Consider the following 27,704-nt stretch of genomic DNA (forward strand, 5'->3'; position numbering starts at 1 on the left):
AAACCAGTAGCCATTTTTTGATGTTGGTCCATTTTCTGCCTTCCTCCTCTCCTAACTTTCAATGTTAATGTGAAAAGGTTTATATTGGATTGGACAGATATGCATCTCTCTCAAATTGATTTTATGTTGGTAAATTAGTATGACTAATATTTTTGGTACGATTGTTTTAATTTTGAGAGTCCCTTTACTCCAACAGGTTTTTCACACAAAAATAAATTACAATGGACGAGGGTTAGTGTTAGTCACAGTTGGTATTTACGTAATGACTTTAGTTAAACAGCACGAAGTACTGCAGCAGTGCAATCAAACAAAATTTGACACTGAGCAATTAAGGAAATATTAAGATAGATTGCCATACATTTGGTTAAAAAGGTAGATTTTAAGGGGTGTCTTCAAGGAGGAGAGGTTGAGAGGCAGGAGACTTTAGGAAGGTAATTTCACATCTTGGCACCGTTATAAACAGTGAAGTGATTAAAATCGCACATGCATGAGAAGCCAGAATTGAAGGAAAACAGAAATCTTGAGAGGCTGAAGGTGACAACAGAAATGTGCCCACTGAAACAAAAAACAAGACAAAAGGAAAGTCATCATAACAGCAGGGTGGAGAAATTTGAACAGAAGGACACAGTTTGTTTAAAATTGAGTGATTGGGGAACTAGGAGCCAGTTAATTAACATTGCATTGATAGGTGACTAGCAGGTTATTCCAAGAGAGAGAACTCGACTTGTTCTTATTTAATGTTCAAGTTCCCATTTTTCACAAGGGAATCAGTATACCTTGGCTGATTGTAATTTTTCACTCTATTGTTCTTTTCTGCTTCAAGGACCCTGAGATCAATTATGTAACCAATCAGGTGCCCCAAGTGTGATCAACAACTAAGTAAAGCCTTTGGATCAAGTTTCAATTCTGCTGATTTTCATGCCAGATAATCACATAGACACTAACTTGGTATCAAGAAAGTTTGTCATGATTTTCAAATGTTATTAAAATTTAGAATATACTGCAGTTTTATTTTGTGTTTTGATAAAGTTTAATGGATTTAGAGAAAATACTCTTGAAATCAGATAATTATTGTGGTATCTCATAACCTTCTGAAAAGAGTTTGATGCATTTCTGCAGGCAGCTGAGTTTAGAGGGTACCAGGTGAAGGGCTCTGCATCAAGTGACACAGTAGTCAGGGTCTGTCAGGAAGAGTTAGAATTTGAAGAGCACTTTGATCCTTTTCATCAAGTTCCAGGGAGCCTCACTGCAGATACCAGTTTTGTATCACCACCTTTAACAAGGAATTCGGTGCTGGCTAGCTGGTTCCAGGTAAAGTTAACATTAGAATGAATGAATTTTCAAATATAGTGTCTTTCAACAAAACACACATAATTGCATAGATTAATACAGAGCACAGCTTTGATAAGATGTCATATTCAGCAATCATTGCATCAAGTTTCCACAATAGGAAAACAAGTTTCAGTTTTGCTGTGGAGGACATGGATGTTTGAGATGATGATGATCAAGGTTACTTTTACTTTGCCTAATATTTCTCTCTTATTAAATATTTAAATGGATGAGAATACCTGCATTCTTGTTAAATTCTTCCTCTCCTTGACTTCAATGCTTTGATGAATTGCTGTTCTTTTTCCTCTCCCTGGTGCCATTGAAGCGCATTTTAGTGTCAAACATTGCTGGCCAGCTGTGTTCATCTGGTTCACGTTCTGACTTTAAATTGACACAGGTGAACTTACGCAATGTTAAATTAATTTGAGATAAACAAAATCATTGTCTCATATGTTAGAGACTGGAGCTATTAATCATACTGAGGCTGAAACCCCCAGTTCACCCAAAGGAGGAGAATTCCTGAATTTCATTAAAAGAAATGTATTATACCTGTTGTTTAGCATTACCTTACAATGGGTAAGTAGTTAACATCACACAGGGAAGATGTTGATGGGTCATTTTTGATGGATTATTTCTGAAATGGAGACGCAGCTCTTCAGCTGAATAAATCTTTTCTGATGAATATGAACTATATCAGACAAGCGATAATATCTGATGGTCCTGTACCATTTATTTTGACTGAATAAATTGCTTGTTTTATAATCTTTACTTAAGTAAAAATAATCAATATGTATGCTTTCAAATACATAACTTCAATTAATATAAACTGCACATATATCTGAACCTGAATTCAAAAACTTTTTTTTCATGGCACTCTTGCTGTTTGCTGTTACCAAACACTTTTCTAAAGTGAATTTGGTTCAATATTGATTAGTGGCTATAAGTGAAAATAGATTAAAAAAACAGTATTCAAATTCAGTTCAAACCTTCTGAATTTTGTTTCTGACAAGGTAAACTCTCCAATGCAACAGGTGCCTTCGGATGTTACAGCTATGCACGATGCCCTGAGTTGTTCCAGAGATAACCTGCATAGTAACCTGAGTGAACCTAAGTTTTCAATGCCAACCCACCAACCAAGTACAAGTGGTAAGTTATTGTTGTCAAAATAAAGTAAATTTCCAGAATTGGGAATATAAATCTGAAGTGGAATAATTCTTTAAAATGTGTCTAATCTATAATCAAGCACAGGAATATTATGGCATATTATCGCCATCAGCAAATGAAAACATGTCATTTGTACTAATATCCAATTGCCTCCAGCAAGTGTTAATTGCATTATATAATTAAATACTATTATTGTCACTTAACTCAATCTTTGGGATTAAATGCAGTTTAATTGGATGAATGGATGGGTGCACGATATCGGTCCCGCTGCCTTCCTGCTTCCCTCTGATCAAATCCAGAGTGGGAAGGCTGCTGGTGGCATTCCTGCCCTTAGAGTTTAGCCAACAGCAGGAATTCAGTCGCCATTCGGAGAAGTCACACAGCAAATCCTGTTGTAATCATTGTAGGCCTTGTGTTTGTGGCAAGGCTGGAGTCTATGGTTGGTATTCAAACAAATATCAGTTGAAATAAAAAATTTCTAGAGAATGGCATAGTTTGAAAAGGAGGTGCATGAGGCTTGGAAGTGAATTCTGGGAAACTGATAGAGCGGCAGGTGACTGGAAGTAGGAATAATGGTTAGGATAGTAAATTGGCAAACTGTCACCAATGGTGTCCCACAAGGATCTGTGATGGGGTCTCAATTATTCACATTATTTATTAATGACTTGGATATTGGCACAGAAAGTCACCTATCCAAAATTGCTGATGACACAAAGTTCGGCAGCATTGTAGACAGTGTAGATTATAGTATAAAATTACAAAGTAGTATTGATAAGTCTGAGTGAATAGGAAATACTGTGGCAGCTGGATTTCAGTGTTAGCAAGTGTGAGGTTATCTGTTTTAGATCAAGAAAACTTAGATCATGGTACTTCCTAATTGGTATGAAGTTAAATACAGTAGATGTCCAGAAGAGACTTAGGGGTTTGGGTGCATTGATATTTAAATGCCACAAACAGATGTAGAAGATTATCAAGAAAACTAATGGAGTTCTGGCCTTTGTATCTAGAAGACTGGAAAATAAGGATGCAGAAGTTATGTTGCAGTTAGATGCCACTTGGAGTACTGTGAGCAGATCTGAGCACCACCCCTTAGGATGGATACATTAGCCTTGGAGGGAGTACAGTATAGGTTTATAAGAATGAAACTTGACCTTAGGAGTAAGGTAATGAGGAGAAATTATACAAATTACTAGGTCTGTTTTCTCCAGAATTTAGAAGTTTAAAGGATGACCTGATCGGAGTCTTCAAGATATTAGCAGGAAAAGACAGGGTAGTTCAAGATAAACTATTTCTGGTTAGGGTTCTAGAACTAAGGAGCATTGTCTGAGAATTAGGCCCGGACCATTCAAGAAATGTTAGGAAGCACTTCTACAAACAAAGGGTGGTAGATGTTTGGAATTCTCTTCCACAAACATCAGTGGATGCTAGATCAGTTGTTAATTTAAAGCTATTTTGTTAAGCAAAATTATTAAGGAATGTGGACCAAAGGCATGTATATGGAGTTAGGACACAGATCAGTCATGATCTCATTCGATGATGGAACTGACTTCATGGGCTACTCCTGTTCCTGCTTTTCTATGATTTTCGGAAGAAATATTTTCACACAGGGTGATGGTGCCCAGATACTCTATCTAAAAGAGTAGTAGAGGGAGGAACCACCTCAAGATATTTATCAAGCATTTCAATAAGCACTTGAAACATCAGAACGTTCAAGTTTACATGCTAAGTGCTGGAACATGAGATTAGAATAGACTGATGAATGGTGTCTGGTGGGGCATGATGGGCCAAAGAGGCTGTCTCTGAGATTTGAAATCTCTATAACTGTAACCCAGCTGGTCTGGCACCATCTGTGGAGAGATGAACAGTTAATGTTTCGGGTGTCTGTTCAAAATGTTCTTGCTTCACATATGCTGCCAGACCTTCTGAGTATTTCCAGGGAACAGGGATGCATCTTAGTAATAAAGTAAATTCAGAGAGCATAGATATGGGGAATAATTTAGAGTGAGCTGGGTGTTTATAGCCAGACTGAGGAGATCTGCCAAGCCAGATGCTTTCTTAAGGATCAGGGGCAAGGAAAGCAGAAAAGGTAGTTGAGGGTATAATGACTATCCTAGTGTCAAACATACTCATGAGTTCCTCGCATTTACTGTTAAAGGTGAGGGTGAAAGGAGTAGAGGAGAGAGGTTGATAATAGAGGTTAATATTCAGATGATGTCACCCTCTCGTATTTGGTTAGTGATGTTCACAACCTGTGCTATTTACTGCAAGCAACCATATCCTCGTTTCCTTGTTTTTCACAGGAAGTGAAAGGCCAGATATTTTCGTGAATGACGGAGTATCAAGAATCCAATCAGCTTTCAGACTAAGAACTCCACTTGTTACCATTCCAACAACAGAGAATGACCAATCTCTTGCTTCAGGTTCTTTTGAAAGTCTTTCAGGTATATTTGAACCAGATCAGCATAACCAATGCTCAACTATTTACTCGAAGAACAGTGGACAAGGTGATTTACAGAACTACTCAGAAAATACAGTCAGCTCTGAGTCCATGAGTTGGAACTGTGAAACTTGTGTTGATAATGTTGTTGCAAACCCAATCAATATTCAAGGACCTTTACAGACTAAGACTAGCAAATGGCAAAAGTATCAAATCACAGTATCTCCAAACAGTAGCAGTTGTGGTACACAAGATTTTACCTCGGAAGCAGAAGGAATGTTTGGCACGGCAGCATTTGATGAAGAGGATGGAAGAATTGTTGGAATTCAGGACAATGTAAATGATTCCTTTTCTGTAGAGTTGATCAAAGACAAATTGATCCAACAGCATGAAAATACCTTACGAGTAAATAAAGCATGCTCTTTGCCCATCATCAATTCTACCCAGAACCAACACAATGTACTGAGCAACACAAATCATAATAGGAAATTTTCTGAGGCAAGTGACTAGCTTCAGTTTGTCTCGGGTATCTTAATTTTTACATTGCATTCAAGAAGTTTTTTTTGTATTTTCTGTCTTAAGTATTTAGTGATAAAGTTGTATATGAAGTTATAAGCTCAGCACAATAACAAGGACATCTAAGCTTGTCAGCAATAAAACAGACACTGATTTGATTCTGAGTGTTAAGGTCTCTATTCTTTGTTGCAGGTTATCTCACTTTCAGAGTTGAGCTTTCCCAGAGCAGATGTTTCACAAGGAACAAAGATTCTTAAGAGACAAATAACAATTCCAGCTACCTTCCTCAATCCTACCCATTACCGACAGGTCTTTACAGCAGCTATAACAGGTATTAGTAATGCTTTTTTTGAACATTAAAGGGATTTAATGACACGGGAATATGGTGGGAAATTGGAATTAAGATTGGTGGTCAGCCACCATTATATTGAATATTACAGTAGGGTCCAGAATTCTACTGCTGCTCAACTGACTGCACAACTCAACATTGGGAAAAGGGGGACAGTTCAAAGCAACCTCATTGCTCATGCCTTCAATGTATCCCTTCTGACTGACGCCTCTGCGTACTCCCTAACCTGCCCCCACACTCAGCTTTGGCCTGGGACCCCTCAGCAATCCTGGATTGCTAGCAGCTGTCACCACTCCCAATGATGGCTAATGGCAGTGAACAGCCTTATATTCTCATTTGAAAAGTTGGCTCAAAAGCTATTCAAATCTGCTAGTTAGTTACACTATAGACAAGTACTATCCTTTATTTGTTTACAAGTGATTGTCAAGTCTATTATTGGTAATCCCTGATAATATTCAGTATAACTTAATTTAAGTGATTTCTGATTATGGGAATCTTGATCAATGCTGAGTTAGCTGCTGTTGAGTGGAATGGAAGTCAGCCGTGCATATCACTACAGAAATCCAGAGCTAGGAAGTAAAACCAGAACAGCCAGCACTTTCAGGGCTGATTGCTATCCAATAACTTTTGCTAGAATTTGGTGCAAAACAGGATTAGGCTTGCTTGCAATAACCTCTGTGGGCTGGATTTAGATGACCTAAGGTGCGATTCTTTCCCTGCGATTGGAGACATGGTGGGATCTCCTATCAATTCCATGGGGGTATAACATGTGCTCCTGTAGGTCTTTCACTGGATTCTTTACCCTGCGACAGAAGTTCCTCTTGCTGAAAGTTGCTGGAAAGTTAGAGCTGAGCAGCTGTTCACTGCCGTTAGCCATCATTGGGAGTGGTGACAGCTGCTAGCAATCCAGGATTGCTGAGGGGCCCCAGGCCAAAGCTGAGTGTGGAGGCAGGGTGGGGAGTGTGCAGAGGTGTCAGTCAGAAGGAATACATTGAAGGCATGAGCAATGGGGTTGCTTTGAACTGTCTCCCTTTTCCCAACGTTGAGTTGCGCAGTCAGTTGAGTTATATCTCCATCCCTATGAGACTCCGACATCGAATGGCCTGTCAGCACTTACTGTCCAGCCACAGATGTGGAGTTGCTTAAAAAGCTGAGTTACTAGAAAGCCACACCCTGGCTGGAGCCCTGTATTTAACTAGCGTTACTGGATTCCATAAAAGATGGATAAGGGAGTAAAATGAAAATAAAAGGAGATGGCAATGGTGTAGTGGTATTATCACTGGACTAATGATCCAGAGACATAAGTAATGTTCTGGGAACTTAAGTTCAAATTGCACCATGGTGGAAAGGGGAATTTTAATTCAGTTAAAAAATCCGAAATTCAAAGTTAAAACTCTGCTGGCTTGTTAATGTGCTTTAGGGAAGTGAATCCAACATTACTTGGTTTGGCTAAATGTGAGTCCTGACCCACAGCAGCATTGCTGACTTTTAACTACCCTCTGAATTGGCTTAGCAAGCCACTCAGTTTTATCAAAAACACCAAAATGTCTCCAAGGAATTAAACCAAATGGACCACTCAGCATTAGCAAAAATGCACTAGAAAGGATGACAACAAGATCACCCCCATTGACTCCAAAACGTCCTCTTTGCTGACATCTGAGGGCTATGTCAAAATTGGGAGTGCTGTCTCACAGACTCATCAATCAATGGACTGACATAGTTAAACTCATACAACTGAACCTTACAGGCAATGGTTCGGATTATCTGATGCCTAGATAGTCTCTTCTACAGCATAGATTGAATTGCTTATTGATACTCTACAGAATCCTTTGAGTAGTAGACTCTGGGAAATTTAAGATTCAAATGGCAATCCCCCTGCACTAGGAACCCTCCAAGAGCATCCATTTAAATCTGAGAATTCAAAGGGTTACTGTGCAGTTAAGTTAATTGTTGTCTAGTAGAAGTTTGACAATTAAAAATCTATTCTGACTCCTGGGTAGCTATTAAATTGATCACTGAACTTCACACACACAACTCCAACTCCACGTCTTCCAGACATCTTAAGCCCTCCAGATACTGACTGACATATCCCTTCCCATTGGGTCCCAAGACCTGCGACCAACCCCTCTCTGGGATTCATCCTACATCTAATTTTCTTAACAGTTGGATGGGCCTCTTCCAAGTGGAAGTCAGTGTTGCAATTGGTGTGCTCAGTTGGCAGGATAATTGATTTGCAATGCAGACTGATGCCAATGGTGTAGATTCAATTCCCATACCGGCTGAGGTTACTATAAGGGATTATCCTTCTCAACCTCTCTTGTAAACCTCAGGTTGAACTAGCACCAGTCATATCTCTCTCTCTCTCACACACACACACACACACACACACACACACACACACACACACACACACACACACACACACACACACACACACACACACACACACTAGGACAATGGCAACTTTAGATTTACTGCTGTTATATCGTAGAATCCATCTGAAGAATTTTAACTTGGAATAATAATGATACTAAATATGGGAGCCTTCTATTGTGTAAGATATATGACTTGTTCTTCTTCTGCTACTTCCAATAACACAGAAACTCTTCAGTGTGAAATCAGTTCAATGTACTCCGCTTGTCATTCTTTCAGAGCACCTCAACATTTGGCTCTTTGAACTATCTCAGAAACTTCACAAAGCATTGTCAAAAGTTGACATATCCAACTATTCTTCAGAAAAAGCAGGAACTGCTGGAAACGAGCAACATTTTGTCCCACTTTGCCAACATCAGCAGCCTGCAAAGCTGGTCATGGTTAAAAAGGAAGGTCCAAATAAGGTAATATTTTTAACACTTTTTTTTGCTATAAATGTGTTTGTTACAATTTAAATAAAACTTCAAACTCCTGCTTGACAAGGGAGACATTAACCAGAGTTTTCAGGCTTGATCTTGACCTAGATAGATAGGTTAAGTGTGGATAATAGTTGAAGATGTGAGAGGTTATGTGAGCTGTACATATATGTGGATGCAAAGCAGCCTTTAAAGCTATTGTCACTTATTGCACGCTTTTCTGATATTCTGTTAAGTTACTTGTAAAAGAACTTCATGTCTGGTGTGTCATACAGCAGTGAACAAATGTAATTTCACCTGTACTGTGTCTCAACCTAGCTCCATTTTTATCCATGTAATTCCTTGTACCTCCCTTTTCTAGACTTCAAATTAGATGCTAAAGTTCATTGTGGAGGTCACAAATGAATAATGTACACACAGGTGAGGTACCAGAGGTCTGCCAATGTCACGTAATTCTCTGGTATGTCACCTGAGTTACAATTCTTCATGTCTCAACCTAGACTTATTTGAATGTGGGAAGCATTATAGTTGGGCTAAATAAAATGATCTTATAGCTAAAATCATTCATAGCAATGAGACCTATGAATTCTAATTGAGCTGCTTCTTCATCTCTTGTCCATAGTCTGAATGCTGAGTCCAGTTCCAATAAATCTATCCATTGGTTGTGATCAACTCACTCAGCACAAAGTATTTGAACTTTAGATGTTCCTGATCTTTATAACTCCGTGTTGCACTCACTTACTGAAATATTGGCAGGGTGTTGTTATCATTTAAATATGCTATTTTAAACATTTTATTTTTCTTTTAAAACAGTGGACAGATTACTCAAAATGATTAAAGTTGATGCAATAAGCACTAAGAATCGTATATATATGTAATTTATTTTGAAAAATTTTTGTAAAAGACTTACATAGGATCTCTGGCAATCATTAACCACTTTAATATTGCAAACAGAAATACGTGGCATTTTCTGTAACTCAGGCTACTGTTTAGATACTTCCTTTTTTTCCATTTGAAAGAATGGTACGTTATAATTTAAATTGCATTTTTATTCTTGTAGGGGCGTTTATTCTATACTTGTGATGCCTCAAAAAGGAACCAGTGTAAGTTTTTCAAGTGGTTAGATGACATACGACTCATTAATTTGGAGCAAAACGTGGACCCCCCGTCTAAATTAAAACTGTCTGATGCTAAGAGTTTAGGTGCCTTCATCAGAAGTCAGCATATATCTCTGTACAGTGAATGTGTGCTTCATATAAGGTATGCTTTGTTTTTGTTTATGTTTGCTGTTAGTGAAACAACTTCTGATGATTTTTCTTTTTGTTGCATTGAATTCAATTTATATTTATTTTTCAGAAACATGAATGAAATGTAATCACTTTTGAAATGCAAAGTATTATTTTACAGGAAAATTGAACGCTGTGCGTAAATGACTTTTTTGTACTGCTCATCTGTTCTGAAAAATAGTTTAGCAAACCACTTTGAATACTCTTTAAACATTCATTCATTGTATCTGAGATTCTCTGGCTAGGCCAGCATTTACTGCCTGCCCCTAATTGCCCAGCGACAATGCTGTTGCTTGGGTCTGGTGCCACATGTATGCCAGTTCTGTGCCTACAGTGATTTTATGACAACTATCAGGAGTTTAATTTCAGAATTTTATTGAATTCAAATTTTACGATCTGCCATAGCAAGAGCGTTAGCCTGGGGTTCTGGATTACTAGTCGAGTGAGATTATCACTACACAATTGCCTTCCCAACATACATAGATGTCACTCTTTGCTAGTATTGTGTATTGTGATAATGTTACTGAAAAAGGTAGAACCATTCAAAATTAATCAGAGTTAAGGGTTGTATATGACTGGACAAAGTATCCAATATAATTAGAGTTGGAAGTTTTAATAACAATGAAGGAAATGATGTACTATCTAGAATGGCTTCACTTGGAGGTCGCCACTGATGATGTTCCCTAGCCAGGTAATGAAACGTCTGGATATCAAACCTACAGCTCAGCGAGCAAACCTACACCCTAAACCTCAACCTGAGCTACAAACCTTCACAAACTTTCACAGACCTTGCAATGGAGATGTGATTTGTGATTGGGCACAATTGTGAACTTTATTCTTGGCTATCACGTGTCTACAAAGGAGTGGCAAAGTTAGTAAAGAATTCTGTCTCAGCACGAGAATATAACCATATACTAGATTTGTGCAGAAAATCCTATAATTGAAGGAGAGAAATAATATATTTCTGATTTTAAGTTGCAGAATATTGAATATTGTAGTAAAGCTTGGTTGTGGGAAATGAGATGCAATAGTTCTGGGGGCTGAATTTGCAAACAATTCAGAGAAATAGGAAAGAATAACAAGTAATAGTAGATCATTTAAATTATCCTGAATTAAATGGGCATAAAGACAATGCATGTAGTCAAATGTGGGATGGCAGTTTCTACATCATATTCAAAACATGTTCCAAACAGTATGTTTTTAGTTAAACAGAAAAAATGCTAGGTATTGGTGGAAGTAGATGAAATAGGACAAGTGTGTGATGTAGGAGAAGGAGAAGAGTTGAGAAATAACCACTTCAACATGATCACGCTCAATATGGAAGTAAAAAAGGATAATGAAGAGTCAAGCATAAGGAGGTAGGTCCAAATAACAAAGGTACTGTGCTGTCCTGTTCTATGTTTTAAATCGGTGAGATGAACCACAATTTAGTTCTGATCACTAATTTAATGGCCCCCCTTTCCTCTTGTTCTCACTCAAACTGCCATGTCAGCTTCTTAAAAACAGTACAGAGGGAGTCTGCAATCTGTCAATTGCTGTCACTTTCAGCAGCAAATTCTTCTGGTATGTGCAGTCGTGGTCCCAATTGCTTGCATTTTCATCTGCCTTTATGCCAATTCAGACCTCTCGAACTCACTCCCATGACCTTTCCTGTGCAAGTAGTGAAGAATGGAGTGGGCAATAAAAAATTGCAATCGAATGACTCGAACAAGCTCAGTCATTATTTTTCACAAAAGCATAATTGAGTTTCGATTTCAGCAGGTGCTCACATTCTGCATTGTCAGATTTTGTTGGAGTAGCATTGTGTTGCAGATCCAATGTTATCATGACAAATATTTATGTAAGCACAGTGACAGGAGGAGTTAGCCTGTCTGATTTGTGACTGTAAAATCCAGCTATAGGATTCTGATTGTAATCTTCAGCTGTAAATGGACAAATAAATCACCATGAACCTTCTACCTATTTGTAACAGAGAGAGGGACTAATTACTATTGTTGGAGGACAGTTCCAGGATTTGTTTCTGGAAAAGTGCAGAAAGCTCTTTCTGAATCTCAGCAAACACTGCAGCCAATCTGTTCTTCTTTCATTCCGAGATTGGCTACCAGCTGCCTTTCTCTCTCTCGCTGAATATCTGTCTGTAACGAAAAGTGTGGCCCTGGAAAAGCACAGCAGGTCAGGCAGCATCCAAGGAGCAGGAGAGTCAACATTTCGGACAAAAGCCATTCATTGGGAATATGGGGTGGGGGAGGTGCGGGCTGAGAAGTAAATAGGAGGTGAGGGTGGGGGAAGGTAGCTGGAAAGGCGATAGAAACGTGCAGGTGATGGGTCGGAGGGGAAGTTGAGCAGATAGGTGGGAACTGCTGGATTGCTCTTTTTAAAAAAGAATTAGAATCTTTTTGGTAGTCTATTTTCCCCTTATTTTGAAAATTGATTCCCTTGAATTCGTGTTCACTTATTTAAAATGAACTGATTTTTGTGTCAATTGTTTGCAGAAAAACATCTGCTTTTCAAAGGAAGAGGTTCTATCATGGCAAAGTGAAAGAAATGACACATATGGAAGGGGATTTGGAAAGCTGCTATAAGACCAAATTGTACCTTGGCTTAAGCAGGAAAGAGGGCTCATCAGTTTACAATAAAGGTACATTTAAAATGTTCCAATTTAGAAAATCCACAATTGAGGCTGAACCAAATAATGAGATTACATCACAATGGAAGAAATTTGTTTTTAAATTATCTAGTTCACCTCCAGAATGAAATACATCTCTCTATTTATTGCTTAGAACACAATTTGCATATTTACGCATATTAATACAATATTTCAGATATGTGACAAATATGATTTGGCCTGTAAACCAATGGAAATTATTTTAGGAGATGTAGAATCAAAGTATTTTACAGCACAAAAGGAGGCTATTTGACCCATTGTGTCTGTATTGGCTCCCAGAAAAGCTACCCAGCTAGTTCCATTCTCCAGCCCAATCTCTATAACCCTCTAAATTCATAACTTTCAAATCTATATATATATAAAATATCTATATATACAAAATATCTATATATACAAAAAGCTCCATTCCTTTTACAGAATCTGCTTCTACCACTCTCAGGCATTGCATTTCAAATCCTAACAAATCTTTGAGTAAAGGAGTTGCTCATCTCACTCCTAGCTCTCTTGCTGACAATCTTGAAATTCTGACCCCAAGTTACTACACAACAACTAGGGAAACAGAATATCTTTCTTTACCCTGTCAAAATTGTTCATGATTTTGAACTTCTCAGTAAGGTCTCCTCTCAGTCTTCTCTACTCCAAGGAGAATAAGCCCAATTGCTCTAATCTTTCCTTGTATCTGAAATCTCTCATTGCTGATATCATACTAGTAAATCTTTTTTGCACTCTCTCCAGGGCTTGAACATCCTTCCTTGACTAAACTGCCCAGAACTGAGCACAATATTCCAAATGTGTTCTGACCAATGATTTGTAAAGATGTAGAGTCATGGAGTACAGCACGGAAACAGACCCTTTGATCCAACTCCTTCATGCCGACCAGATATCCTAACCCAATCTAGTCCCATTTGCCAGCGCTTGGCTCATATTCCTCTAAACCCTTCCAGATACCTTTTAAATGTTGTAGTTGTACCAGCCTTCACCACTTCCTCTGGCAGCTCATTCTATACACGCACCACCCTCTGGTTGAAAAAGTTGCCCCTTCGGTCCCTTTTATATCTTTCCCCTCTTATCCCGAACCTATGCTTCCTAGTTTCTGCACTCCCCCACCCAGGAAAAAGACCTTGTCTATTTATCCAATGCATATCCCTCATAATTTTATAAACATCTATAAGGTCACCCCTCAGCCTCCAATGCTCAAGGGAAAATAGCCCCAGCCTATTCAGCCTCTCCCTTTAGCTCAAATCCTCCAACCCTGGCAACATCCTTGTAAATCTTTTCAGAAACCTTTCAAGTTTCACAACATCCATCCTATAGGAAGGAGACCAGTTAGCCCATCTGAACTAATCTAAATTAAACTTCTTCACTCTTCACTACACCTCCAATTTTGGTATAATCTGCAAATTTACTAATTATACCTCCTATGTTCACAACCAATTTATTTATGTAAATGACACAATGTAATGCTCTTTGCTTTTGTGGTGTGTGCCTTTATTTATAAACTCAAGGGTTCTGTAAGTCTTAACTATTTCAACTTGCCTGATCATCTTCAGAGTCATAGAATCATATAAATGCACAGCATGGAAACAGACTCTTCAGTCCAACCCGTCCATGCTGACCAGATATCCCAACCCAATCTAGTCCCACCTGCTAGCACCTGGCCCATATCCCTCCAAACCCTTCCTATTCATATACCCATCCAAATGCCTTTTAAATGTTGCAATTGTACCAGCCTCCACTACTTCCTCTGGCAGCTCATTCCATATATGTACCACCCTCTGTGTGAAAAAGTTGCACCTTAGCTCTCTTTTATATGTTTCCCCTCTCACCCTAAACTTATGCCCTCTAGTTCTGGATTCCCCCTCCCACACGCACCCCCCCCACCCACCAGGGAAAAGACTTTGTCTATTTACCCTATCCATACGCCTCATAATTTTGTAAACCTCTATAAGGTCACCCCTCAGCCTCCGACGCTACGAGGAAAACAGCTCCAGCCTGTTAAACCTCTCCCTATAGCTCAAATCCTCAAACCCTGGCAACATTCTCGTAAATCTTTTTTGAACCCTTTCAAGTTTCACAACATCTTTCCAATAAGAAGGAGACCAAAATTGCATGCAATATTCCAATAGTGGCCTGTACAGCTGCAACATGACCTCCCAACTCCTGTACTCAATACTCTGATCGATAAAGGAAAGCATACCAAATGCTTTCTTCAATATCCTATCTACCTGCAACTCCACTTTCAAGGAGCTATGAACCTGCACTCCAAGGTCTCTGTTCAGCAAGACTCCCTAGGACCTTACCATTAAGTGTATAAGTCCTGCTAAGATTTGCTTTCCCAAAATGCAGCACTTCGCATTTATCTGAATTAAACTCCATCTGCCACTTCTCAACCCATTGGCCCATCTGATCATGATCCTGTCATAATCTGAGGTAACCTTCTTCGCTGTCCACTACACCTCCAATTTTGGTGTCATCTGCAAACTTACTAACTGTACCTCTTATGCTCTCATCCAAATCATTTATATAAATGACAAAAAATAGAGGACCCAGCACCGATCCTTGTGGCACTCCACTAGTCATAGGCCTCCAGTCTGAAAAACAACCATCCATTACCAGCCTCTGTCTTCGACCTTTGAGCCAGTTCTGTGTCTAAATGGCTAGTTCTCCTTTTATTCCCTGAGATCTAACCTTACTAATCCGTCTCCCATGGGGAGCCTTGTCGAACGCCTTACTGAAATCCATATAGATCATATTTACTGCTCTGCCCTCATCAATCCTCTTTGTTACTTCTTCAAAAAACTCAATCAAGTTTGTGAGACATGATTTCCCATGCACAAAGCCATATTGACTATCCCTAATCAGTCCTTGCCTTTCCAAATACATGCTGAAAATGTGTTGCTGGTTAAAGCACAGCAGGTCAGGCAGCATCCAAGGAATAGGAAATTCGACGTTTCGGGCTTTCCAAATACATGTACATCCTGTCCCTCAGGATTCCCTCCAACAACTTGCCCACCACTGACGTCAGGCTCACTGGTCTATAGTTCCCTGGCTTCTCTTTACTACCCTTCTTAAAGAGTGGCACCACGTTAGCTAACCTCCAGTCTTCTAGCACCTCACCTTGACTATCGATGATACAAATATCTCAGGAAGAGGTCCAGCAATCACTTCCCTAGCTTCCTGCAGAGTTCTAGGGTACAACTGATCAGGTTCTGGGGATTTATCCACCTTCATGCGCTTCAAGACATCCAGCACTTCCTCTTCTATAATCTGGACATTTTTCAAGATGTCACCGTCTCTTTCTCTACAGTCTAAAGCTTCAATGTCCTTTTCCACAGTAAATACTGATGCAAAATACTCGTTTAGTATCTCCTCTATTTTCTGAGGCTCCACACAAAGGCCACCTTGCTGATCTTTGAGGAGCCCTATTCTCTCCCTAGTTACCCTTTTGTCCTTAATGTATTTGTAAAAACCCTTTGTATTCTTCTTAACTCTATTTCCCAAAGCTATCTCATGTCCCCATTTTGCCCTCCTCATTTCTCTCTCAAGTATACTCCAATTGCCTTTGTACTCTTCTAAGGATTCACTCGATCTATCCTGTCGATACCTGACAAACGCTTCCTTCTTTTTCTTAACCAAACCCTCAATTTCTTTAGTCTGGTACCTACCAGCCTTTCCTTTCATCCTAACAGGAATATACTTTCTCTGAATTTTCGTCATCTCATTTCTGATCGCTTCCCATTTTCCAGCGTCCCTTTACCTGTGAACATCTGCCCCCAATCAGCCTTTGAAAGTTCTTGCCAAATACCATCAAAATTGGGCTTTCTCCGATTTAGAACTTCAACTTTTAGATCTGGTCTATCCTTTTCCATCACTATTTTAAATCTCATAGAATTATGGTCACTGGCTCTAAAGTGCTCCCCTTCTGACACCTCAGTCACCTGCCCTGCCTTATTTCCCAACAGTAGGTAAAGTTTTGCACTTCTCTAGTATGTACATCCATATACTGAATCAGAAAATTTTCTTGTACACACTTAACACAATGGCAGTCCCCGTCTATGTTTGGTAAGTTAAAGTCCCCTACCGTCGCCACCCTATTATTCTTGCAGATAGCTGAGCTCTCCTTACAAGTTTGTTTCTCAATTTCCCTCTGACTATTAGGGGGTCTATAATACAATCCCAATAAGGTTATCATCCCTTCCTTATTTCTCAGTTCCACCCAAATAACTTCCCTGGATGTATTTCCAGGAATACCTTCCCTCAGTACAGCTGTAATGCTATCCCTTATCAAAAACACCATTCCCCCTACTCTCAGCATTCCCCCCCCCCTTTCTATCTTTCCTGTAGCATTTGTATCCTGGTACATTAAGCTGCCAGTCCTGCTCATACCTGAGGCATGTTTCTGTAATTGCTATGATATCCCAGTCTGATGTTCCTAACCATGCCCTGAGTTCATATACCTTCCCTGTTAGGCCTCTTGCATTGAAATAAATGAAGTTTAATTTATTAGTCCTACCTTGTCCCTGCCTGCCCTGACTGTTTGACTCCCTTCTGTTCTCAACTGTACCAGTCTCAATTGATCTCTTCCCTCACTATCTCGCTATGTCCCACCCCCCCAACCTTACTAGTTTAAATCCTCCCTAGCAGCTCTAGCAAATCTCTCTGCCAGTATATTAGTCCCCTTCCAATTTAGGTTCAATCCATCATCCTTGTACAGGTCATTTCTACCCCAAAAGAGATTCCAATGATCCAAAAATGTGAATCCTTCTCCCATACACCAGCTCCTCAGCCATGTGCTCTATCCTCCTATTCGTAGCACCGGGAGTAATCTAGATACTACTACTCTCAAGGACCTCCTTTTAAAATTCCTGCCTAACTCTCTGTAATTTCTCTTCAGAATCTCAACCTTTTCTCTTCCTATGTCATTGATTCCAATGTGGACAATGACCTCTTGCTGGCCCCTCTCCCCCTTGAGAACATTCCACACCCTCTCTGAGACATCCTTGATCCTGGCACCAGGGAAGCAACACACAATTCTGATTTTTTTGCTGCTGGCCACAGAAATGTCTGTTTGTACCCTGGACTAAGTAGTCCCCTAACACAATTGATCTCTTGAAACCCGACGTACCCCTCGTTGCATTAGAGCCAGTCTCAATACCAGAAACTTGGCTGTTCGTGCCACGTTCTCCTGTGAATTGATCACCCCCTGCATTTTCCAAAACAGCATACTTGTTTGAAATGGAGATAGCCACAGAAGACTCCTGCTCTCACTGTCTACCTCTCTTACCTTTCCTGGAGTTAACCCATCCATGTGACTATATCTGAATATCTGAGACTTTCCCCCTTCCTATAACTGCCATTCATCACATCCCATTGCTGTTACAAATTCCTCATTGCCTCTAACTGTCTCTCCAACCAATCCATTTGATCTGATAGGATTCACAACCAACAGTATTTATTGCAGACATAATCCGCCCTTGTAAACTCTCCTTAAACTCCCACATCTGTAAAGAGCACATATCACTGTACTAAAGGCCATTTTTGCTCCTTCACAGTCTACAGGCCCAGGAAATAACACTGTCTTATTCCTCTACGAAACACTGTCCCAGGTTAAATTATTAATTATGGCTTATATCTTAAGTTTAATCAAGAGACATATCTCAAAAAACATATAATCAAGAAAGAACCCACACTACTCACTACTGCAGACTTTCTGTAGGCCACACTTAAAACAATTCACTCATGTGTTTCTGTGCTGTGTCTTTGCCCAAACAGCTGCTCCAAGATCAGTTGTGAATTTCACTGTTAGTTAATTTTCCCAGATGAACTCCAATGTCCAGTGACACACAAACAGCAAAGGCAGTAACTGTGCAGGTACACTGTGGTGTCAGTTTCTTTCTTTCTCTCTCTCCTGCACTGACCTCATCATGTGCTTCCTTTGTGTGTTCTTCTCCCTTTTAAAACTGCTGTTGTTTTGACTTTTTTCCCCCAAAGTTGGAAGACAATGCAACAGAATATAAAACTGTAATGGCTGCTTCTGGAATTTGAGGGAATCACCTCCTACGCCTAAAATACCTCAAAAAAGGAACAGCTGTTAGAGCCAGAAATTTTTCCTGTCCTCCATCTTGGATTATCCAGAATTAATTATGTACGTGAACCCCAATGTCCCTCTGCTCCTGTACTCCCCTCAAAGTTGTATCATTGAGTTGTATTGTGTCTTGATGTTTTTTCTACCAAAATGCATTACCTCACATTTCTCTGCATTGGAATTCATCTGCCAGATGTCTGCCGCTTTGGCCAAATGCTCAATGTTCCTTTGAAGTTGCTCAATGTCATCCATACAATTCACTAATTTCCTTCGCTTAGTATAATCTGCGAATTTAGAGGTTTTGCCGTCAACATCCTCTCCAAATCATTTATATAAATCAGAAAAGGCAAAGCTCCCAACATCAATCCCTGGTGAACACCACTTTCAACTTGTCTCCAGTCTAAAAAATGCTCATCTATACCTACCCTGTTTCCTATCTTTGCAAACATCCTGCCAAGGAAACATCAATCTCAAACAACTTCCCATGTCACCACCACCGATATCCTCAAAATCCCAGCCACAAGAGTTTGTTGGCTTAGGAGTTACAACTGTACCACACAGCCTCTGTCTGGGAATTGTGCTGGACTAGTTGGAGACTTGTAGCTACAGGCCCAGTAGCCTTGCTTGTGTAGAATGAAGAGGTAACTAGGGTACTACTGCCGTTAAAATAGCCAAAACTGTGAAGAATATTTTTCTTGGAGGAGGGGACTGTGCGTGTCATGCTGTTCAAATGCTTGCATTCTGGCCTCAGTGTGTCACCTATTTAATTCAGAAAACTACACACAGGTTTTGGCTAATTCACCCAGCATACCTTGAATACAAATGGTGGAAAGCATATATCAGCACACACCTAGATTTTGTCCAGCTCTTTCTCCATGTGTACGCAGTATGATTTATTCCAAGGATCAGCAAGCAATCCAATATCTGATCTTAAAACGGAGGTGGGTGCGGTCATTGATGAAGTAGCTAAAAGCCAAAAGTAGTCATCTCTGGTTTTCGTCTGGTGCCACGTTCTAATGGGGGAAGAAATAAAAGAATAGGGAAGATAAGTTATTTATCATATTTTTATGTTTCCTTTCTTTAATAATTATGACAGATGACCTCTGGGTTGTATCAAAAACGTTGATGTTTGATCCATTGGACACTTTCATCGCATGTAGTGTTTTCTACGGACCATCCTCAACAAGTGAAGTCGAGCTTTTGCCTCTGAAAGGTTATTCTCCTTCCAAATGGCCTTCAGACAGTAAGTTCTTCATTCTGTGTTGTTCTGTTTCTCTCCTCTCCCACCTTGCCACAAGTTCTTTGTATCTAAGCACAAGGAGTAATTAAACTAGACGGTAAATTTTATCTTCACTAAATGATAGCAAGAAATCCATTCAGACAGGGGAGACACCTCAACCAAGAAGCTACCATTTTATGCTCAGGAAGTAATCAAAACAATGTAATTTTGACACCCCTTTTTCTGTAATTCTTCTGTCATTTTTTATTGAAATGTTTCTGATTATTCAAGACCTTCTCTCTTTCTTCGTCCCCTGCTCCCACAAATACCTTTCACAGATACTTTTTATGTATTCCAATCCATTTTGTATCAGGGAAAGGGGGTTAAAGGCCATTGGGCTGTATCCGCCTCTTGCTGTACCAATAAGATATTTGCTCCAAGTGAGGTGGACAAAATGTTGAGGAATGTCATAAGGTGGTATTTTCCACAGGCTGGTGCCTTATCTTGTTGTCAATATTAAAAGTGTTTGTGTATGAAAGTCAGATGAGGAAAAATGCACAGGTGCAGCTATATTTTCTCCCTACTGTAGAAAATCCTGCAAATACTCACTAGGAAACAATAAAGAATGGACTATTGGTGCTGTAAGACACCAGGTAGGAGGTAATAAATGAATGCTTGAGTTACCAAGTGAAGGGCAGGATTTATCACTTCCAAGCAATCTTCAGTTCTCCTGCACTCATTCAGTTAGCATTTGAACAGAATGAACTGGTACAATGTTTTTTTTTATAGATATTCTTATTAAAAAAGATTTTTAGATTTTTTTCAAAATTACAAACATAGTACAAACTAGTGTATTCAACTTTACAATATAATAACAACACCAATATAGAATTTTTAAAAAATTGACTACTAATCTATTCTACAAACTACCAAAACATAAAATAGGATATCATACGTTACTGACAATAAACAAAAGGAGAAGAGAAAATAAATGAGTAAGTAAATAACTAGATACATATTCAAAATAAATGTATACCTAGTCATAACAAAACCAGTATTTATACAGGATTCCTCTTCCTGGGAGCCCCCGAACCACCCAGAACTATTACCACAGCTAAGCAAAGCCCCTGAACAATATGGCCGATATATCTGTGTCAATGTAGTTCAAAAGGGCTGCCATGTTCTATGAAATAATTCCATTTTTCGGCGCACCATATTCGGGGTGGCACGGTGGCTCAATTGGTACCTCCTGAAATCTGGAAAATCCAGCCCAGCCCTTACTTGTGGAAGCTGCAGCTTTTCTAATTTAATAAGTCTATGGCTCCAAATAAAGGAGCCGAGCCAACCATAAAGCTTACGCAGGGCCTGTCTCGGCATCAAGGGGAGCATTCTCATAGGTGAGGTAGAATATTCATCTTAGCCAAAGCTATTCTATCCAGCCAGGCTATCGGGAGATATTCCCAGCCTTGAATGTCTCGTCTTATTTTCTCTAATAAATGTGTACAATTGGCTTTATATAGCTGACCAAATGTCAGAGTAATAAAAATATCTAAATAAAGAAAACCTCCCAGTGACCATCGAAAGGGGAAACAGGATCCGTCCAGAAAATTGGATATACTGGCAAGACCTCCCAGAGCTGAAAAATGTGTTGCTGGAAAAGTGCAGCAGGTCAGGCAGCATCCAAAGAGCAGGAGAATTGACGTTTCGGGCATGACCTGCTGCGCTTTTCCAGCAGCACATTTTTCAGCTCTGATCTCCAGCATCTGCAGTCCTCACTTTCTCCTAGAAGACCTCCCAGCGACATGGCCTCCAATTTCATAAAATTGATTTTGTAACCTGAGAACATACCAAATGAGCTAACCACTTGAATTAAGCTGGGCACAGATGTCAATGGATCATTTGAGAAAAGGAGGACATCATCTGCATAGACAGTAATTTTGTGCTTACTGATCCAACCACTGGAGCCGTTATATTTGGGTCAGCTTGTATAGCTTCCGCCAGCGGCTCAATCACTAGCACAATAGTGGTGAGAGAGAGCATCCTTGATGACAACCTCTGCCAATGCTAAAGCTATCCGAACTTAAACTATCGGTAATCACCGCTGCTTTGGGATCATTTTATAATACTGTAACCCATTTAATAAAGACCTCTCCAACACCAAACCGTTCCAGCTTATAAAAGAGATATGGCCATTCTACCCGATCGAATGCCTTCTCTGTATCTAGGGAAACAAATAATCTCAGTATCGCTCCCTGCTGGCAGGCTTGTACCATATTTAAGACTCTTCTAATGTAATTAGTTGATCTGCGACCCTTTATAAACCCCGTCTGGTCCTCTTTTATAATGAATGGTAAAACCCTCTCCAATCTTAATGCCAATATTTTTGAGAGAATTTTAAAATCCACGTTCAACAAGGATAAAGGTCTGTACGAAGAGTAGTCATCTGGGTCTCTCCCTTCTTAAGAATGAGAGAAATATTTGCTTCTCTGAGAGAAGGTGGGAGGCAGCCCTGACTATGTGAATAATTATGCATATTTATAAGTGGCCCGACCAAATCCCCTCTAAATTCTTCATAGAACTCGGCCTGAAAACCGTCTGGTCTGGGTGCTTTGCCACTCTGGAGCTGCCTCACTGCCTCCTGTACTTCCTGGGTTGCCGGGGGGCATCTCTGCTTCGCAAATAATATCTCCCTCTTTGCTGTTTGAGTAAGTGCGGTGTTCGAAGGCTGTGATCCGCTACAGTTTAGTAATGGAGGGCCTTCAACATATGCTGTCTCAGCCGCCTCAGTCAAGCAGACCCTGTTGTTCTCCCTTTTCCAGGTTGCGGAGTATTAGATAACCAAGCCTCGAGTGTATGCCTTAGCAGTCTCCCACATCACTGAAGGGTTACTGGCCGTGCCTGAGTTGATATCCCAGAAGGTTTTAAATTTCTGCAAGAATTATTTTATGAACTTACTATCCTTCAATAGAAAAGGTCCATACACCAGTGTCCTGAACCTATCTCATCATCACTAGTCTTAACCTCTATATATACTGTGGCATGGTCGGAAATAGTTATATTACCTATTTTACAAAACAGTATCGAGTTCAAAAGGGTCGAGGGGTCAAAAATCATATCGATTCTGGTATGGTACTTGTGTGGATTAGAATAAAAAGTAAAGTGTCTACTGTCAGGGTGAGGGCACCTCCACACATCTATCAGCCCCATCACCCTATTCAGATTTCAAAGTCTCAAAGATATGTCCTCAGAGCTCCTAGGTATCCTGTCCGTCTCTGGGTCGATGATACAATTAAAATCTCCCCCTACAATTGTGTGGCGTACCCCAAGAGCCATCAACTTGGAAAACGCTTCCATTACAAATTTAAAAGGGTGCGCTGGGGGACAGTAAAGATTCAAAATCACATATTCCGCTCCATATATTAGGGCTTTAATTAATATATACCGTTCAGACTCATCTTTTATCGGGCTTAGCATTTGGAAGGGAAGATTCTTCCGAAGAAGAATGGCTACTTCCCTACTTTTTAAGCTGAAAGATGAAAAGAACACCTGGCCAAATCTACCCTGTTGCAGCTTTGAATGCTCCTTATCAAGGAAATGTGTCTCCTGTAGAAGGGCTACATAAACCCCTTTTTTCAAGACTTGATAATATCTTTTTCCTTTTGATTGGTGCGTGGCTCCCCTTGACATTCCAGGTGCACCACCTAAACGAATGACTAGCCATGATCGTCCAAGCAAGCCCGAGACCCCCCCCCAGGAGGAAGAACCCCACCCAAAAGACATTGAATAAAAACCAATAGCGATTCACATATAAAAACACTCTTTAAAACAACTAAATCATAACAGCTAAGACTACTCCTCAAGACGAATAACATAAAGCATATTTAAAAGAAGACTTCCCCCTTGTTCACTGGAGGCAATACTACCTTCCATAATCCCGCCATAACGTCTCCCAGCCAGAGCCATGCCCTCGGCCCAAGCACTACAAAGTAGAGTAAATAAATTCCAATATCTTATAAAACAGAAGTTAAAAGTAGGTGACCACCCATCTGCCCCCTCTACACTATCACCTAGATAAACTTAGCAAAACAACACAAAATAAATATATATATCAAGATTACAAAATTACAATCCCAGCAAGTATTAAGCAACCAAATTAAAAAAACCACTCAGAAACATCCCCCAATGATCAAATAAACTGCGCGAGCTATAGATAAGAGTCCAAAGAAAGGATAAGGATCGAGCCTCGCCCCCCCACCCCCAAAGAAAAGATGGAGAAGAGAAAGAGGGAGAAAGGAAGTGGAAAAAAACAAAAGGAGGGGTGCAGAATAAAGTCATTATCCATGCAGTTCAAGTCCTGCAGTCTATTTGAGAGCACCCAGGAATTCTTTTACTTTTTCCGGTGATCCGAAGTTATATACATGACTGAAGCACAGCGTTGCCGGTTATCGCATAGAATATTAAATATTTAAATCCCTCAGATGCTTCTTTGCCTCATCAAATGCCTTCCTCTTGTGAACCACAACCGGGGAGAAGTCCTGAGACAACAATATCTGGGAGCCCTTATATATCATGGCAGGGGGAATCCTTCCCCAAGATTCTGGAGGCCTCCAGCAGCATTTGATTTTCCCTGTAGTGTTTAAGTCGAACTAGGACTGGGCGGGGGCGCTGGCACAGCAACCCAGGGTCTGCTCAATCCGCACCCGGCCCAACTCCGACTCCAATTTCAACAGCTGTGGAGCCATTGCTCCAGGAAATTAACAAGGTGGCCTTCCTCCTCCCATTTGGGAAGGCCCAGCATCCGAATATTTTTCTGACGACCTCAATTTTCAAGGTAGTCGAAATGTTACTCTAAGGTCTGGACTTGACCCTCCAGAGCCCGGACCTGACCCATAGATGACTCAGCACCAGTCTTGGAGTCCACGGCCTGTTGCTCCCCCCCGCACCAAACCTGCTGCCCGAGTTTCTCGATCTCTCAGTCATTCATCTGCAGCATGACCAAGATCAATTCCCACCTGGGCTGGGTCTCTTTGAAGGATTCTTCAATTTTCTTTCGGAGCTTAACATTCTCCGAGATAAGGCTCACCTCTGTGGGTAGGTCCTCCGGAGTGATCGTGGACGTCTCTTTTGCTGCAGGGGGAGGGGAGGGGTCCCTGCCTGCTGTGAACTGTGAGAGCCTTTGTCTTTGGTCATTTTAAAGAGCATCAAACTGCTAAAGTTTGATGCAGAATGGCCAAGGCTGCTGGGGCAAAAACTATATTAAACAATTTAGCAGATGAGGTGAGGGTGAGTACCCCACTTTGTCTGAGTCTTGGGCAGAGCTTTGCAGACTCAGATCTAGTGGGTTGCCACCATCTTGAATCTCCATCATGGTTAATTTTTACCTGGAACCAACCCGAGCATATTGAAAAATTGCCTACTTGCTGGTTAAGTGAAATGGCTTGGAGTTTAGGTCGAAAAGTCCCCACAATACCAAAGTTTTGCTGCATTTTTGATCATGCTTTAGTGTATTAAACCATTTTATTCAAGAGTAAGGGATATTGCACCAGATAATTTGAACCAAAGATGTTTCAGTGTTATGAACAGGATTGAAAATGTATTATTTATCTTTGCTTTTCCAGAGAGACATTAATGCAATCAATACATTAACAATGCAGCCTCAGAGAAAGTAAATTAGTGACAAAAAAAGGAAAATGTCAGCATACTTTGGTCTCTGTTTCCTCAGAGATTTAACCGAAATATCAGAAACCTAATACCTGTATTCTGTTGCAGTAAATTTAAGGCATGTGTACCTATAATTTGAGATAGCATTCAAAAGATCGAAAGGTGTGGCAGAAGTAGGCCATTCAGCCCATCAAGCCTGCTCCACCATTTACTGATATGGCTGACTTGGTAACCCTCAACTCCACTTTCCTGACTTTCCCCCCAACCCTTGATTCCCTTACTGATTAAAAATCTACCTATCTCAACCTTAAGTGTATTTGATGACCAAGCCTCAACAGCCCTCTATCGTAAAAACAAAATCCCACAAATTTAGTTCCCTTCTCAACTCTGTCTGACCTAGACCCTACCACAAGCGGAAACAGCCTTTCTGCATCTTACCTGTCAAGTCCCCTAGAAATCCTGTATGCCTAAATAAGACCACCTCTCATTCTTCTAAACTCCAATGAGTACAGGCTTATCCTACTCAACCTTTCCTCATAAAACAATCCCTCCATACCCAGGGCCAACATAGTGAACTTTCTCTGGATTACCTCCAAAGCCAGTATATCTTTACTTAGATAAAGGGCCCAAAACTAATCATAATATTCTAGCTGCGGTCTGACTCAAGTCAAGCTTTAGCAAAACCTCCTTTCTTTTATGCTCCATTCCGTACAACAAGATGACGTGACCCAATTCCTGATGAAGGGCTTTTGCCTGAAACGTCGATCTTCCTGCTCCTCGGATGCTGCCTGACCTGCTGTGCTTTTCCAGCACTACTCTAATCTTGACTCCAGTCAGATCCTTACTGACAAGTTTGACCTGCAACCTGTCTGCACTAAAAAGGATATCAGTACAGCAGTACCGATAGCCTTTGGCTTGAGCTGAATTGCCAAAGCACGAACTGGTGTGACGTGGCTTGGCAAGGCAAATCTAGCCAAAACCCACATCTCTTTGGCCTCTACAAGATTCCACACCATGCCTCAAAGCTGAAACAATAATTTTCTCATCAGTTGCACACCTTGTTTTGGCTGCTCTAAGCTTGTTTCAGTGGACATTGTTGAAGTGCTTTTTTTTGGTGCATTATCAGATTCCTGATTTTTAGGCCATCAAGAAAAAGGATTAACTTTGTGTCTAGTTGCTGTGAAGTACAAACAGTGCACATACGTACACTTTGAAATCATTGTAATTATCTCGTAGTTGAAGTTGAAGATGATCAATTCCAGGAATTTCTTCTGTTCTTCCAGTGATTGTTCATGCTTTGTTTGTTGGTAATGCCAGCACTGAACTTAGCTGTCTACGAAATCTGCAGGAACATGTCAACCCAACCTCTCTTCCTCTACTGCCACACTTACTCACAATGTAAGTAATTCAGTTTTGTATTCCATCCAGAAATATCTTAAAGTTGATCATTATTACTTGTGTACTCACAAAACTCAGAAGTTTTTTTTTAGAAATCTATAATGACAGGTGGAACTATAATTATAAAAGCTTTTAATTGAAAATGCTAATTTGTTTGCAATATGTAAATTTAAATTAGTTGCAGCTTTTTCTTTGATATCAGAAAATTCTACTTTCATATTTAGAAATATGTATTCTTTGTGGGTTTTCAGCATATTTCCTCCAATTTTCCCCCATCTGACCCGAAAGAACTGTGACACTCTTTTTATAACAAGTGCCTAGCCTCATAGCCATTCTTCAAGTTTGAGTGAGGGTGAGAGAAGTGGAGATTTCAACCCAATAGAGGAGTTGGGCCCGAAAACCTAGTCAAATACGAATAGAATTTCTGCAAGTATTTTCCTGATCTCCTGAAATAAATTTGTGGGTACCTGGAATTCATCAATCTAGTTTTCATCAACCTTGTGCAAATATTAAAAACAGAAATTCAACCCAATTCTGTGTCAAATAGAATGCATGCGTTTAACCAGTAGAGCTGCTAGATTGTAATCTGAAGCCAGAATTTGAGCTGCTTTTTTATTAACCCTTTCTAGTCAAGCGAGGCTACTGTGTGATCTCAACTGACATGCTGGATTAAATCACTTAATAGACTACGGACCATGGGCTGGAGTTAGATCAAATGAGAAACTTTTCTGGCCTACGCAATATCT

The 27,704-nt window shown here is 40.1% G+C and overlaps 1 protein-coding gene across 1 annotated transcript in view; it reads left to right on the forward strand.

Moving 5' to 3' along the window:
* LOC132817577 (protein ZGRF1-like) overlaps positions 1–27,704 on the forward strand; it is an 85,925-nt gene that overhangs the window by 19,435 nt on the left and 38,786 nt on the right. The window contains exons 8-16 of the mRNA XM_060828116.1: positions 1,100–1,311; positions 2,340–2,475; positions 4,794–5,335; positions 5,639–5,777; positions 8,448–8,632; positions 9,705–9,904; positions 12,423–12,568; positions 19,777–19,923; positions 26,844–26,958. Of these exons, the coding sequence (XP_060684099.1) occupies positions 1,100–1,311; positions 2,340–2,475; positions 4,794–5,335; positions 5,639–5,777; positions 8,448–8,632; positions 9,705–9,904; positions 12,423–12,568; positions 19,777–19,923; positions 26,844–26,958 (1,822 nt within the window). The remainder of the gene's footprint in view (positions 1–1,099; positions 1,312–2,339; positions 2,476–4,793; positions 5,336–5,638; positions 5,778–8,447; positions 8,633–9,704; positions 9,905–12,422; positions 12,569–19,776; positions 19,924–26,843; positions 26,959–27,704) is intronic.

This window comes from Hemiscyllium ocellatum, chromosome 1, assembly GCF_020745735.1.
Source record: "Hemiscyllium ocellatum isolate sHemOce1 chromosome 1, sHemOce1.pat.X.cur, whole genome shotgun sequence".
NCBI classification, from domain to species: Eukaryota; Metazoa; Chordata; class Chondrichthyes; order Orectolobiformes; family Hemiscylliidae; genus Hemiscyllium; species Hemiscyllium ocellatum.